The 17,870-nt window shown below is 35.0% G+C and overlaps 1 protein-coding gene across 3 annotated transcripts in view; it reads left to right on the forward strand.

The window, feature by feature from the left end:
• NLGN4X (neuroligin 4 X-linked) overlaps window positions 1–17,870 on the forward strand; it is a 285,144-nt gene that overhangs the window by 175,994 nt on the left and 91,280 nt on the right. For all 3 annotated transcript variants that reach the window (XM_075196474.1, XM_075196475.1, XM_075196476.1), the window contains one exon: window positions 8,105–8,257. In XM_075196474.1, coding sequence (XP_075052575.1) covers window positions 8,105–8,257 — 153 coding nt within the window. The remainder of the gene's footprint in view (window positions 1–8,104; window positions 8,258–17,870) is intronic.

Here is a 17,870-nt window from a genome sequence, read left to right on the forward strand (position 1 = left end):
ACACTATGGAAATTTTTACATAGCCCAAAAAAGCACAGTAAAGTAAGCAAAGTTCAGTCAGTGTACTTGTGTGCTTTTTCTTGGAAGGGTGATTAGCTAAAGACCTTTGTTGTTTCTCCCCATGGGTGGCTGAAAGATAAGGATGCTTTCTATTCAAGACCTGCCATTACCTTGATATATAATGCTGAGAATGCAGCTGTTCTACAGCCCAGGAGCAATTTAAGACATTGATGGTCCAGGGCAAAAGTAAAAATGGTGGGCACTCTACCATTAATTTCTGCCAATGTTCCTAACATTTGAACACATACTTAATTCCTGTTTAAAGCATGAAAAGTCACAGAAAGCAAAGTCATATTTATATTTTATGAAATACATTTTTAAAATAATAAAAGAAAAGGCCACAGAACTGGACATTGCCTTAAAAATTAGAAACTGCGCCAATTAAAGATTACTCACGACAATGAAAAATTATAGATAAGCTTGAAGGCAGCCATCAGCTAAGACATCCCAGAATCATTGGGCAAATATAAATCTAACAATATGGAGATATTGTTTAGTTGTTTAAAAAAAGACTGACCTGCTTACATACTAAACATTTTGTATTGCTTTGTATCAGTGTTTGGAAAATTAGGAACTAGCCAGTATTTAAGAAAGCAAAATCAACTATAGGTGTCTTTAACAGCTAAGAACTGAAATAACCAAACAGCAAAACAATAGCATGTTTATGGTTTCCATGTATTCTTATATCCTAAGACAATCTAGTTTTTGCTCATGGAAAGGTGTAGCTTGAAATTCTCATTTACACAGAATTTAATTTCCTGATGTGATGTGTCTAAAGTAACATGAATATCGGCAAAAATATATATATTTTTTCCATATTTATCACTCAGGGGGATGTACAGTACATTGGAAACTAAAGCCTGATCTTTATATGTGTGTTTTAATTCATAGAATCTCTAAATATGACCAAATTAATGCATTCAATTATTATTATTATTATTATTATTAAAATTGTAGATTTGTAGGGGCCATAGTGCTCCACAGCGCCGTACAGTAAGGAAAACAGTGCATACATAAAACAGGTACAGCAGCACGGGAGAAGTCCTGTAGACACGAGTGAGAAGTGGTTACCAGAGGTGAGACAAGGTGCAGGTCAGAGTTTTATCTAACAGGGCAGGAGGGAGAGTATTTTGATAGGAGATTTGAGATGTATGGAGTGGTAGTTTTGTTGAGGGCTTTATAGGTAAGGTTGAGTCATTTGAGCTGATTCTGGAGGCTTGTGGTGCAGCAGATGTGGAGTGGTGGGAGAGGAAGATCAGTCTCTCAGCAGCATTTATGATAGATTGAAGTGTGGATATATGGGTGTCAGGAATTCCAGGTAGCAGGAGGTTGCAATAGTCAAGACAGGAGATGATGAGAGAATGGATAGGAATTTTGGTAGCATGTTGAGTAAGAAAAGGGCGTATTCTGGCAAACTTTTTAAGGTGGAGTTGACAGGACTGGAAGATAGTCTGGATGTGAGGAATAAAGCAAATAGTGGAGTCAAGTTGTGACACCAAGGCAGTGAGATTGGGTGACTGAGGAAATTGTGGTGTTTTTGACAGTAATGGAGATTTAAGGGCAGGTGGTGACTCTGACAGGCTGGAAGATAACAAGCTCTGTTTTTGATATGTTAAACTTTAGGTAGCACTGGGACATCCATGTGGTGATAGCAGAAAGACAGTTGGTTACACAAGAGAGTACAGAAGGAGAGAAGTCAGGGTAAGAGATATAGATTTGGGTGTCATCAGTGCAGAGGTGGTATTGGAGGCAAAATGAGCGAATTAGTGCCCCAAGAAAGAAGTGTACAATGAAAAAAGTAAAGGGCCCAGATTAGAGCCTTGTGGGACCCCAACAGATATTAGGAGTGGAGGGGAGAATGTACAGAAGTAGAAACACTAAAGGAGTGGTTCAATAGGTAGGAAGTAAACCAGAAAAGAACTGTGTCACAAAGGCCAATGGAGTGAAGGGTGTGTAGGAGAAGAGGGTGATAAACAGTGTAATAAGCATGATAATATTATAATGATGCAATGAATGTATAGCACTACTGTTGGTGACTTGTAAAGCCCAGGATTCTGGATCTCTTTGAAAAAGGCTGTTATGATGCTGCTTGTCACCACCCTCACATGTGAGCCCCAGACCCCACTTGTTTTGTTACAACATTACAATAACATTTTTAAAAAGTTATTAAAGGCTAAACCAAACCAGTGTGAACTAACAGAAATGGTGTGGACTTCTGAGGTGCAAATTTGACTAAGGCCTCCGAGAGCAGAAAGACAAACTAAATTAAAACCAGTCTGAAAATCATAGATTTTATGCTCAAGTATATATTTGTCTGCAGTTTATTTACTAAAATATTTTATTTATTTTATTGGGGAATAGACCCAATGCACAAAAAAACAAAACATACTTTTTCTAATTATAAAATGAAGAGGCTGAGATCCAAATTTTTGGCTTGTAAATCCACTACATATTGAAAGTATCAAGTTGCATAACACTGGTGTGCTTCCCTAAATTACTTCCCCAGTTCACCTTCCCTGTCAAGTGTTACTAAATATGTTCTATATTTACTTACAGATATTGTGCTGGGAGACAATTGCTTATTGTAACCCACCACCTGGTTCTTGGAAGGTCCAACACTGTCCACAGCCAGCCACTCATGCGACAACCAGAGTTGCCTTGACAGTAAAGCACATGCTTATTTTAGTATACAATACAACATGTCTATTTGCTGCATTATAAACTGTAGCTACCATGGCCTGGGCAGTAAGGAAATATAGCTATGGTATTGGAACATGGAAAGCACAGAACTGTGCATCAATAGCTCTGCTATGCATACAGAAATAGTACTGTGGTGGGCCCTCTTGACTGTGTGGTCCGCAACAGATGTCCTTTCTGTCTCATTTTGTGTAGTCCCCCTGCTTCTTTCCATTGTCCATGTACTGCATCACAATGAAATGGTTCCATTGCCATCCATTCAGTAATTGTCACCCCTTCAACACTCTCACTCCAAACCTGGCAAGGTAAGCAGTGGTGGTCTTGAAAGCTATGTGAAGGTCAAAGTGGGCCTTGCTGAGGAAGTACTTATCTGCTACCTTGGGTTAGTCATCACATTTAAGAGCATGGATAGTTGGAACATCTGTTTCTAAAGCTTCTAAATTATTAGAAGCAAATGCATTTTCATGCAAACAGTAAATACATTTAGTTCACTTGCTATACAAATTATTTGGAGAAATATACTTTAAAGTACATTAAATATGTTGGTATCTGTGAAAAACTTAATTACCAGTGACTGTCATTGTGTAGACAACAATATCAATAGCTATGCCAGCAGATTTTTTTTCATCACTGCATCTCCATCTTCAGAGACCCAGCAAGTATCTATGACTGGCTCCTTCAAGCACATCACAGACTTCATGTCAGTGGTTTTGAACTAATTAGCATAAACAGCCTTTCAGTCAGCTACTCAGTTCAAACCTCTAATGGAGGATAGATGACAAATTGGTAGGGACCAGCTATAGATAGAATGCAATTGCTTGAACCCTGAAAAAAGGAAGCTGCAACTAAATACACTTTATTGTACATAGGATAGAGCTTATATTTGTACTAAAATGTGAATTTCCACTTTCTCTATAAAGTAAAGTCTTCTACTAAGTAGAACTTGTGTGTTTTAACTTTACATATTTGTATTTCCTATTATTTATATACTTGCTTTTTGTTAAATTGCAATAAAATAATACTATATTTTGAACAAATCTGAGACAGATTTGTTTCTAATTTACCTTTTACAAACATTGTATTATTGCTTTTTTAAAAAAATATATAATTAGTAGCAAGCATAGAAGTTCAACTTCAAAACCAAAGTGACTTTAAATCTTCACATGATTTATTAAAAAAATATTTTATAATGTCAGACTAACCAAATTAAAAGCATCCTTAGACTATGTTTCCATCTTACACTTTAGTGGCATCCTATAATATGCTAGGCCTAGGAACAGGGTAGACCAGAGCAGACCAGAAAATGGGACCCACAAATTCAGCTTGATCGAAATGTCAGTTAGATAAAGGGGTAAATGTATCAAGGTGCGATTTTGCAAATCCAGCAATTTTCTCGGGAGAGTTGAAACTAGCCGATGTATGAAGCTGAGATTTCATGCAAAATCGCCAGAGTTGTGCTTCTGTCAAAATCGCTATTTGCAAAATCGCCAGAGATCAAACTCCCGACTGTTTGACCCTGCAGCTATACAAGTCTCCAATGTATGAAGCTGTGAGAAAGCAAACTCAGGAGAGTTTGCTTGAAAACATGCCAGATACAATGATAGCAGCGTGTTGTAGAAAGACATCACTGTTACACTGCCTGGCAGTGTTAAAACTGTAAAGAATAGATGAAAGTTTAAAGAAAAAAAAGCGGGGGGTCCCTCCTCTATTCCAGCTTAACCCTAGTGATGCCTGACTACTGCTGGTTCCGTGAAGATCAGGGAAAAAAATTTGTGGGGTCCCCCCGATTTTCACTTAACCAGCACTAGGCAAACCAGCCAGGGTTGGCGGCACTATAGCAGTGGGACACGCGGCAGGGGTCCCCCTGCCATAATGACTAACCAACCCTAGACTGTTCAGCCCTGGGCTGGAATCCCTAGGGAGTGGGGTCCACAAAAAAAACGAGCGGGCCCCCCCTAGAGACCCCCAGCCCAGTGCTGATAGCTAGGGCTCTTCCTACTACCCCTGCTGTGGGTAGTAGGGTAATACTGGTGATAAAGTGTAAAAATAACAAACAGACGCCATTTTGTTTTGTGGAACTACAAGTCCCAGCCAGCCAGGTGGCCCAAAATAGTGTGGCCATGCTGCTGCTTGTATAACTACAATCACCAGCATACCCACGGCAGCCAGGGCATGTTGGCACTTGGAGAACCACAAGTGCCAACATGCCCTGACATCCCTGGCTGGCTGGGACCTGTAGTTCCACAAAAAAAAATGTTAAAAAAACCACAACACCCTGGTAAATACCACATACATTTAATAAAAATAAAAAACCCACAATAAACACAGTAACCACCCTCATTGACACCATATACATTTATTAAAAATAATAAATAAATATGGTATGTGGTATGCCATATCGCTACCTTCATTGTAAATCTATCAAATTTCAGTCACTTTCATTAACACTACATTTTTCATATCACCACTTCTAAATTTTCATACAGCCACTTATCAATTTTCACTTCAACCACTGGTACAGCCTATTTAGAATTTGTGGAACAGAGGTAAATTTCATACACTTGCAGGTTACCCTGAAAATGGAGTTATTACAATATTTTGTAAAACAGATGTTTATGGATCTCTTTAAAAGTCAAACCAGTCTGCTTTGCTATGTAACAAGAAATATATAAATAAATGTATCAGATATTAATATGGGTATTTTCCATATTACTCAATGATGCCTACAAATTTCTTCCTGTACTGAACCTATACACAAGTCTTGAATTCATGAAGTTAACTAAGATTTTAAAATGAATGCTCGGTAAAGTAGTGCTACTTTTTAACTACAGTGTATTGTATATCTGCCATTATTATTGCACTAATTATGTTTTTGCTCTTTATGGGCTTGTTTCATTATTTATTTATAGAAAATATTGACCTATGTCTATTTAATCAATCCAGTTAAAATGCACATTAAATGAAAAGCTCATTTATTTTCTCAAAACCAACTTGATAAGTCAAATGTTTTGTATAATGAGAGAGGAATTGCCAGTAGTTGAAAAGCTTTAAAAATTATGTAAATCTCAAAATGCTTTGCTCCACATTTAATTTAAACCTACTTTGGGATACAATTTTGCAACAATGTAGAGCCATGGAATATTTTTGCTGATTGGAAGAGTTTGGAACATCTTAATTCTACTGGAATTCCAATGAAATGTGTAGTCAATAAGTCTTTAAAATATGTTAACACTGTAAGGTTTTAAGAACAGCTATTATAATTTCCTATATAAATGGAATGAGATACATATTTAATATGTCACTAACATAACTATTTTTTCTTGGTATTGCATTAAGAAATCATTTTTTTCCATTTCTACTCTAGTGCTAATGTGTTGTATGCTTTAATACTAGAGCAGCAAAGAAAAATGCAGGACAAGTGAATTTATCTTTTTTGACAGACTATAATTTTGAATATGTAAGCAAAAACATCCCTAATGTTTGTCCTTTACTTATGCACATTTTATATTAAGGATGTGAATACCGATAGCATTTTCCTTACATCTTATTTTGAGTGTTATTACTTTTTTATGATACATCTTCAAACCACTGAATGTTTTCAAGTATTTTAGTCCCTCAATTTTTTAAAACATCATTCAAGAACCACCTTTTGTATGAATGGGTTGATTTATAAATGCATAGTAATGTTAATATGTGATGCAAAACATTTTTTTCTTGTTTTCTTAATTATTATTTTGTTTGTGTGCTGTTGTACCTGTTTTAGAAGAATAAGAATTATGCATAATAATGTATCTGATTTAGTACATAAATGCAGAAATGAGATGTCATTGTGCATGCAAAATATTCTAATAAACTCCAAGGTTTAGGTAGTGTACATATTTAGAGGCATTCTCCATTTACGGACAGTACATTGAGATTTTTTTTTTAGCCATCAAAATTTGCCATTTTTCTAGAGTGTTTGTTTTAAAGAGATCTTGGCCATTACTTTCAATGGAACCCCTCATACCCTGGGCACCCATTATAGTGGAAGTACATTAATTTTCCATTCATTATCATGGGTAATGTAAGACATAGATAAAGATAACATAAGCAGAATTTTAGGAGAAAAAAATGAACAGTTCAAATTAGTGATGTGAAAATTGAAATGTAAAAGTAGGCAATAATTTGATGTGATTATTTTGCTTGTAGACCTAGATATTAGAGACCCATGCAAAAGATTTGTGGACTCTCAAGTTAAATCTCTGCATATACACAGATGGAATGGAAGTGTGCTCCATTGTGTGTATGTGATAGAAAATGAACAAAATAACATTTTATGAGTGTGTGCATTTTTAAATTAGTTAATGACACCACTGTGTGTTAAATTAGCTGTGTTTTATCTGGGGTGGTTTACAAAGGTTGTGAGAGCTTTGTTAATGAGTTAGTCCTTTACACTTTTTTAAATGTCAATGGTTAGCAGCTGTTCTTAATTGCAACTGTGAAGTTAAAACTGTAGCCGACATTGTAAAGTAGGGAACATTGATGAAGACAAGACAAACAATCAATTTATAACTGTCCTTTCTTTAGTAATTTTTTGAAAATGAAAGCAAATATGAGTGGTTGCTATAGGTAATACTAACTTTTTCCTTTGCATTCGTTTTCAAAAATGTCCCTTATGGCCAAATATTAACTTTATAAATAACTATATTTGTCCCTTTCAGTAAGTCTTGATCAAGATTTCTTAACTCCACAATTAGTTCTGGCATGTCGTATTTTAAGGATTCTCCTTTTTAAGAACAGAGTCAAATGGATTAATGTCCCTATGCATGATTAAGGAAATGATTAAGGAAATCCTCAAAACATGGCTTGTCAGAGGAAATAAGGAATACAGCTAAGACACTGGAGTCTATATATATATGAAATGTGTATTTAATAAAGACGTATTTGGTATATCTGCATGTTCTGCAAAAACATTTTGCAGCTTATGCAACTACTGACAGCAAATATAATGTAATGACACTGGATTTATATGACGGGGAAGCACAATCAGTTATGTTGCTTTAATGTTACAAATTTGTATTTCTAAACAACTTGCATTTGATTGGATGATATAAGAATTCTCAAACTTGATTGGGAAAAAAATGGTATATATCTGTTTAACCATGGCTTCATCTATTATTCAATTATTTTACATCTTTATTTTGTGTTACAAAATAAGTTTGCCATACACATTTTGTATTGCATATATTTAACTTAATACAAATACTGTATATTCATTATTTTAGGACATTTGGACCAAATTAAATAGAAAAATATGTATTGCCTTGTTAAATTCTATTATGTGTTTCTTACTTATATTTTATTTTAGATATACACGATCCAAACAATAAAAAACCAGTTATGGTTTACATCCATGGAGGGTCCTACATGGAAGGTACTGGAAACATGATTGATGGAAGTATACTTGCAAGTCATGGAAATGTCATTGTTATTACAGTTAACTACAGACTAGGAATTCTAGGTAAGTACATTACTAATATTTTGCAAATATAAGTGATTGTTATGTGACTCTTGTGTATGGCCATGTTGGATGTTATTATTGTGACAGAGCTAATTTAAAAATGTTGATTTAGATTTTCCTGACACTGTACTTGTACCAAGAAATAACTGTGTTGAACTGACAACAAACTTCAAAAAGTGCTATTGAAGGATTAAGGAAAATGCATCTACTCTGATGTTTAACTGCTAATCTGTTCAAAATGTAAGTGTCTCTCTCTAAACATTTTCAGCCCCATAATCACAAAAATCCCACAGTGTGCTGCCAATGATGAAATTCTGGTAGGTAATTCAAAAAGGTCAAATGTCAATTGAGAACATGTCTGGAATTTTAAAGTATAATCCAAAAACTGTGATTAGATCTACGAAGGTTTAGGCTTCTGTGCTCCATGTTTTAAGAAAGAAAAGCTCAACGACTCTATGCTTTCAGCAATGCATATATATCATTGAACATATACATCCCATGGTATATAGCTTAGTTAATTAAAGTTCAGACTTTGATGTAAATTAATGTTAATGCTTGGGGCTTCAAGAACAGTTCGCAGTTAAATTAGATCTGTAACTTTTGTTCAAAGCTCTAAATTCTTAAGGGCTGCTCTAAGGCATTTTGCTATCTGTAGTGAATATTGTTACATCCATGAACCTTAATGGACGTGGTTAGAGAAGTTATTTTTTTTTCTATGATTTTCTTCCTCTTGCTATAAAAATAGTTAGTGATAAATCTATTTATGTAGAATGATGTTAAGATTTTGTTTTGCTGGATGGAGCAGTTTTCATTGAAGCATTTAGAGCACCTGGTTTACCAACAAGCTTTGATGACAGAAATCATTGTCATACTGGTTGCATTAAAATGAATGGACTGTAGCTGTAACGTGAGACACTTAGGTCTACTCCATTTTTACTTTCATAAACATTGCCATATCATGCAATGTAAGTTTATACTAGAGTATGTAATAGAAAATTAACACTAATGTTATTATAAGCCTATTTCCAATGTTACTTATAAGATTTGTAAACTGGAAATTAAAGCTAGAAATGCTGATTCTAATGAGAAGTTGTACTTGCTAATCTCCAGTTAAATGTAACCCCATACAATGGATTTTTCTGAACAAGTCCAGTTAACATTATAATTTCCAAAAGTCCTTTGTTAGAGGGGTCAATATGTCTGTATGTTTTATATCTCTGCTTTTATACATGACAGACCTCTGAACTGATTTTTAATATCCTTATATTTAAATGTATGCAGCAAGTTATTCTTTTAGTCCATTGCTAGTAGCATTTGACAAAATATAAAGATTTTAGGATTATTGCAAATTGATCAAACTAAGTTGTTGTATACTTACTTTATGTCCACTTATATATTTTATTTTATTTTTACATGAAAGAAAATATGTCACAGACACACTGTTTAAAAGCAAGTTGCCTCTTTCTATGACCACATTTTCACGTGGGATTAGGGTCAGCTGGGATGGGTACAGGGTTTGTGATTGTGTTATTTAGGTCAATCTATGGGTTTATTAAATCCAATCTCACTTCTTGGTGCAGGGACTAAAATGGAGAGGGAGAAAAATAAAGCAGAGAAGTTGTATTCACTATGCATGTACACTTCTCTGACATGAATAAGGTATATTCTAAAATGCTCACCAAAAGGAAAGATACTTTTACCCTTTTCAATCTCGAACATTGAAAAAAAATTAATTTCACAATTATTTATACAAGTATTCATATGCTTATGTTTTATAATATTGTTTCAAAATAATATTTAATATTCAGCAGACCTAAAATTTTGTTGTAATGCAATTTATTAAGAAGGTACATTATTTAAACATTGAGTTGAATAGATAATATACTGTTTATATACTTTACCCATGAAAAAAATCTATTTCCATTATTTCATTTAGAATTAAAATTGCAGTGAAACCAACCTTTGGCTGTATGTTTATGGACCTTTATGGACATTTTTGTCAGGTAATTAAATAGGTACATTAGTCAAAAAAGATAGATTAGACAGGCCCATGGGCACCATTCTAATATTGCTTATTTTGGCAGTGGATGGGAGGTTTTTATTTTTATACTTTCTTGTCTATTATTTATAACTAGTATAATGAATACTTCAGCTGAGACAATGCCTAAAATATCCCTTATAATAAAATATTATTTGCCATAACTTCTCTAACTAGATAATTTAATATTACCCACATTGGGCTTGATGCTGAGTTAGGAGCAAAGCAAAAAATGAATAAGTTAGCACCTGGACAAACCATGCTACAATGCAAGGGGTGCACATAAATTAAATTTTTTTCCACACAAGGAAAATGCTGGCTGCTTATTCATGTAGCACATAAATACTTGATAGCTTTAATTTTACTCTAAAATGTACAGTTTATCTAGGATTTGCCATATCCTAATTTTAAATGTATTGACCCTTCCAATGCAGCATAGTTTCGTCAAGTTGCAAATTTGCTCTTTTTTATCTTTCCAACCTTATTCCTTGACTACAAAATTTCTACCACATTCCTAAGATATTTGTCTACTATTTGCTGACCCTGAAAATTAGAGCTGGAAGCATCTAACTTATTTGGTTGTGGTTTAGGATAATTCTAAACATGTCCAGGGAAAGATCCAAACAGCCATATAGTTGATATATAATTAATGTGGCTCACTGGTCACATACAAGTATAGTAGTAATAACAACAATATGACCTTTAGTCTTGTGGATTGCCGAGTGCATATTTATACTTCTTCTTGTGTTAACATAGCATTGTTTTCATTATTCATAATTAATTTACTGTACACTTAAATGTTTCTCTGATCTCTTGAGACCTCATCAGTACAAATAGTTATGGATAACATAGCAAGTGATCCATTATTACAGCGGATGCACTTCCACACAGCACTCCTTTTCACAGCATCTTAATATAAAACCATAAGAAATATACATGCACATTCATGTAAATGCTTGCATTTATTGCAACATAAATTATAGGTTCAGAGTTCTCACTTCAAACTGAGTTCATAAACAAACGTACCCCAAATCTTGGAATAGAAAACTTCAGAAACATTTTGCTGACAGTGAGGCTTCTACACATGACATGAACCTTAATACTTACAAACAATTACAATAAGATTTCTTTCAAAAGATCATCAAGGTGGAGGTTATAATAATCTGACAAATTGGGCTCGCCTGACAGTACTGGGACAAACCAATCCCAGTTCACTGATTAAACCATCTATCATTTGCTTGCATGTGCCACACCACTTAATGACCATCAAAAGAGTGCCACAAGTGATCAGAAAACACCCATAAGACCTTCATGTAGATGTTTCAGACTCTGAGGCTTCAGCATGATTTAATTAGCAAGAGAAGAGAATGTGGCTAATCCAGTAAACTCAAATTTGGATTACCTGATGTGTCATAAAATAATCTTGCCGTTTTGGCAGTGGCGTCAGCCAATACATTTCTTTTGTAAACATCACATTGAGTTGTACAGTGCATTTAATAAAAACAACAGCAGAACATAATTATAACACATCTGTAAATTGAGCAAAAAATTGCTAAATTAGATTTGTAAACCAGCTGAAGTGAGAAACCAAGTTACCCCTATAGAAACCTAGTTACCCCTAGAGAAACCTAGTTACCCCTAGAGAAACCTAGTTACCCCTAAGCATGTGATACAACAAATAAATCTGATAATCCCAGTAAATGTTTGCATGCTCTTGTGAGGGCCATTTAGAAACTTGGGCTGAGCAGTGGGCAAACTTTCAATTACTTCATAATTTGAACAGACAGTTTGTCCTGCAAATAGTCTTCTTTTGTCATTATTTAAATAAACCCCCCCTACATAGAATATAGGATTTTTTTTGTGTGTGGTGTTTGCTATATATTTATGAGTGGCATGGAGACTTGTTTTACATGCTGTCATGTGGCTCTCCTTAAGTAGGTAAAAGTAAAAGGGAAGCAGGTTTTAACATTGAACACCTGGTGAAAGTCTTGTTTTTATAAGATAGCAAAGGAATTTCAAATGTAGTCAGTCTGGCATGAGCATGTACTGTGTCTTTGCTTTTAACATAAGAACATCTGCCACAGCTGCAGTGAGTTGAGAACACAGAACATAGAGGCTGAGTATTCCACAACACTCGCAGCATGGGCAACATCCCTAAGACAAAGTGAGAAACCTGAATCTACTGAACTATGCAATATTACAATGTACATCTCCATACAACTGAGTAATTACTCCCAAAACAATGCTCTCCTTTCCATGACAGTAAATAATGAATGGTTTAGAGCAGTCTGAAAGACCAGAGCATGTGTGCTGGTGCAGAATATTGTGTCAATTTGATAAATGTGAAAGATTCTTCTGCTTTTATGTCCCAGGGGAGAGGTACATTCCACCAAAATATCTCATCTGAGAACCTTACAACCTTAAGAACATCTTCTAATATTTCAACAGAGAGGAAGTGTTACCCTGCTAAAATGTCATGTCCTAAATTATGCACTTTGAGTTAGCAGAGCTGAAATTTTTCCCTAGAGGCTGGTGTCTGGAGACATAATGTAATTTAGGTCTTATTTCAAGTTAGGTGAGAAGTGATAGGGGCTTCCTGTTTAGTTTCATGGAAGTCTTGTCTGGGCATGTCGAGGTTCCTGATAGGTGATTACAAACTGGAATTGACTGTTAGGATGAATAGCTATAGAAAAGAATGTTGAACACCAGTCACCACCATGAAATAAATGGACTTAGGTGATATACAGGATAAAATAGTTACTGGATTTGGGACAACAGTAAAAGCAGGTAACTTTAAACAATTTCTTGGCTTCTTGATTTCTTTACAATGAATATAGTGGTTCTATTGTTCCAATAATTATACCTTATCTCAGAAGGTCCTATAGTACAAGCCTTATACCTTCCACATCTTGGGGAGACAAAAGATACTTAGGGGTTTAGGTAATGGTGTGTAAAGCTTCAACCACATGTTAATAGGTTGCGCAATGAGAATTTGTCTCACTTTATTTGATGCTGTAAGCACATACAACATTGTGTAGCTCCAAGAATCTCTTTATGTATTTTAAATGACTGTTATACAGCTGGAATAGGTTAGTCTAACAAAACGGCCAATATGCCTTGTTTACTGGACAGATGAAAGGTACAATTAAATACATTAATTTTAATTTGCAGCATAAATCTCTTCCTAAAAATTTAACAGCAATTACCGGTTCAGATGAAAGTGGAACAGAAGAGAATTCAGAAGATTTAATTACAGAGTTAGAGGCTCATGTGTCCATAAAACAATCTATCTCTTTTTCTTGCATATGTTAAGTAACAGAAGGACCTAAAGGGTCCTAATGGCTAAGGGGACCAAACGTGCAATAGTTGTGCAGCTGGAACCATGATGTAGTCATTGATATAAAATTTTTGGAGTGCATAGAAGTTTATTTGGAAAGTATGCTTTTTAATTTACTAACCAGTAGCAAAACTTACCTATATCCCTTACCTGTGCCTCTAACCCATACACTCAACTGCCCTCTTCCTCTTTTTCCGTCTGATAGATTTTTTAATTTCAATGTCATTAATTTGATTTCTTGAATTTGTCATTTTCTTTTCCTGAAGGCCAAACTATGATTACTAACTGTACAACTGTTTTTTTTCTGCCATCTAACTACAATTATGCACAATTGTTTTCAAACTTGAAGCAGTGGTTCATTTATAAAAGCATTGGTCACTGCTTCTGTAGCAACTACTTCAAATGTCTGTTTAGTATATCTCAGTAAACTTCGGTTTCTCTCAGAAATTTGCAAGTAGTTTCCCTTTGTTTTTTTTATAATTATAGATTTAAGACCAATCACAGTTCTTGGGACAAACATCTGGAATAGCATTCAGAAGATTTTATCTATTGCTAGGTAGCTGCTTTAGGTAATCTCCGTTGCCATATAACCTTGTTCTAACAACCCCGGGTAATACTCATCATCATCATCATCACCATCATCATTTAGTTATATAGCGCCACTAATTCCGCAGCTCTGTACAGAGAACTCACTCACATCGGTCCCTGCCCCACTGGAGCTTACAGTCTAAATTCCCTAACATACACACACAGACAGAGAGACTAGGGTCAATTTTTGATAGCAGGTAATTAACCTACCAGTATGTTATTTGGAGTGTGGGAGGAAACCGGAGCATCTAGAGGAAACCCACGCAAACACGGGGAGAACATACAAACTCCACACAGGTAAGGCCTGCCATAAGGAGCTGGTAAATATCAGCTGAGTTAAGAGTATAACAAATGATAGAGGTCTCTATTTATTCTCTATATTTTTATTTCCTGTCTTATGTCAGGAAGATCCTGAGCCATATTCCTTAGGAGTCCAGGAGAAATGCACATCTTGCTGATTCCCTTATTCTATGGGAACTGTTTTAGGAAGGCAATACTTTGTCTGTCTTATGTTTTTGAGCCATAGTTTGTAATGGACAGAAAAAATCAGCATCTCCTGAATAAATGGGTAGGAGTTGGATATGTACCTTGAAGAACATTCACACTAACATCATTTTGCCACGCAAGTTATGGAGTATACACACCTTTATATATTGAAACAATGAAAGAAAACCAAAAAGTTATATCTTAGAAATCAGTTCTCTTATTAGTACACATTCCTTTCTTCTTCGTAATTACACAAGTCTCATATATATGAGGAGCTAAACTTAAGTTGACCATATTCAAAATATTAGACTTGTTCTCTTTTCTCAACCCTTATGATAATGTATGTGATTAAACATAAACCCGTAGACAACTACGTCCATTCTTAAAGACACGAGTAGAGATTTTGATATCACACTTCAAAAAAAATGCTTTACCTCCTGAAGGTAAGGCCTATTAAAGCCTACCTTTGCAATATCTATTACCAATATCTTGTACAGTCAGGGCTCTTGGTAATATGAGATTAGTGCATTTACAAAATTAGCACTTTTGCGGATATGGAATTCTAGCTGGGATTCTAGTTAAGCCAAATTGAGATATTCAAGTTGAAAAATCATATACACACCATGGGCCTGATTGATTAAGGAATGTGTATGCTGATGCGTGCTGTATTTTGCATAAAATTGCTCTATACATAGTCATAAATTAACCATATCCCAGTGATCGCAGCAAAATCCAATTAATCTTTGAGCGCACATAGCCCTAAGAGTAGCTTATGATTTCAGGGGTGGAACTGGGAGGGGAATAGGCATATGCACATAGTCAATGTACAGTAAGGGTGAGCCAAGCTGGAGCTCATGCAGCAATGTCTGATTCAAGCTTTGTGCATTTCAAAGATACATTTTTTTTAAGTGCCAATTACTAGTAAAATGACTGTGTATATATGCTAGAAGATGTGTTTGCAATCAACAGCAACTGAATAAATGTATTTCATGTACTGTAGACATTAAGAACATCATGAGAACTGTATTGGATTAAGGAAAAATGGAAAAAAAAAATAAATCATAAAATTGTAATTAATGACTATATTATTATCAAGTGACAATCACTGAATTTTTTTTTTTGTGTACGTTCTTTTGAGACTTTATATTCCACGCATGTATTGGACGTATCCTGCAGTGTTTTTTCTGTTAGAGCTGAGTGTGCAAGAGAGGTATCTTCAGATCCGCTCCTAGTTGCATATGGACGTACGTATACCCAATGTACGTGCATTTTAAAACAAATGCAAATTACATTCATTTTGTGTCTCTTAATGAATCAGGCCCAGGAGAGGGCTGGCAAGCTTTAACCTGGGGGGCAAGACTCAACTCAGCAGCCTATTAGCAATATTTTAAATGAAAAGTGCCAGTGGCCCAATGATCTAGCCCAAGGTAGTCCACTATGGAACCGACCCGGAGGGCAGATGGCCCCCATCCCAGCCTACCCCTGATCAGGTCCCATATGTCAGCTGGCTGAGTCAATATATCTTGATTCAGTGTATGCCCTCCAAGGCACTGAAGGCAAGTGCTATTAATGAAACTATGCTGGTCACATGGTACTCACAGTGCATGAAGTCAAATTAGAGTACTCACATACTCCATATACATTGTATGTAAACAGAGAAAATAAATCATGATTCCATAAATGCTCTCATGTGCTTGGTCTTACTTTGCTTCAATTGACATTCCATCTTTTCTTTCAATAACTGTATAGTCAGACTACATTTGTGTTTTTGGTATTTGTTTAACCTTCTTGAGATAGGGACACTCTGGGGATCATTTACAAACACTGACAAATATGATCTTGTGGTTTTAAAGTTCTTCCTGACTGCTATGTGACATGATTCTATTTTCTTTTAATGTTAAACTGATTAATGTTGAAATATAAGCAATTGCAAAATGAGCAAATTTGTGCTTAAAATAATAGGAGAACCTCAGAAGATATGGACATAATAGTCATGTTATTTACAAAAATGTACCTGCATTTAAGAGCAAATGCAATGCTTAGATTTCATTGCAGAAAACTATGTATTCTAATGAACTTTACAGGGTGGAGATTTAAAATTCTTTACAGCTAAAGATTATATATTACTTTATTTAGGAATATTTTCAAAGAATTTTTAGAGGAAACTTAAGTAAGTAGGTGGTCCAAATGGAATAGAAGGCAGTACTTTGAGGTGAGCAGATTACTTTTACAGATGTATTTTTTTCAGCCAAAAATAAGTACCGTATATACTCGAGTATAAGTCGACCCGAATATAAGCCGAGGCACCTAATTTTACCTCAAAAAACTGGGAAAATTTATTGACTCGAGTATAAGCCTAGGGTGGGAAATGCAGCAGCTACTGGTAATTTTTGTAGATTTATTCATTATTACGTTTTTTATTTACATCTGTATATGCATTTTTATTTTACACATTTTTAGATCATGTGTGTTTTTGATTGATTAGCTACTGAATGATTCATGTATTTTTAATTTGACTGGTTCTTTGGACATATGCACCTTTCTTTCTTTAAAAATGAATCAGAGAATATTTCTTGGTACACAGAAGAAATTATTGAACTATTATTCCTGAAACACAGAGTTGATACGAAGCTAAATCTTTTTGGCATGGTATCTGTCCCCTATCTTGCAGAAAGCAGGCATGAAAACAACCAGCTTCGGGAGCATATCTAGAAAAAGCAGGACTGATTTTGAACGTGGTCTTGTAGGTGTGACACCCAGCATCAATTTAAAAAAAAAATACACAGTTTGCCATTTTTTCACAACTGCTCAATAAATATGGCTTTATGGTCCTGATATAAGCTTGCCATTTTAGTGAAGCCCTGACACATTTCAAAATGGGGTGCAGGGGGACACTGTAAATAAATATCTTTATATATGTGTGCATTAATATTTCCACACCCCCTGATTTGTAAGCATGGTACTCTACTTTATTGATTTAATTTGAAAAAACTGTTTTATAAATGAATTTTATAAATTAAAACCATCAACTACTTTGTGAGACATCATAATGTACGGTATCCTGAATAATAATGTATTATGAGACCCAGCAAATGCCATATCTGAAATTCACCCCCAAAGAATAGGGAAATAACGTTATCTTAATATTGAAGGGGGAGAGAGGG

The sequence above is a fragment of the Mixophyes fleayi genome, chromosome 2 (assembly GCF_038048845.1).
Source record: "Mixophyes fleayi isolate aMixFle1 chromosome 2, aMixFle1.hap1, whole genome shotgun sequence".
In the NCBI taxonomy this organism is placed as follows: Eukaryota; Metazoa; Chordata; class Amphibia; order Anura; family Limnodynastidae; genus Mixophyes; species Mixophyes fleayi.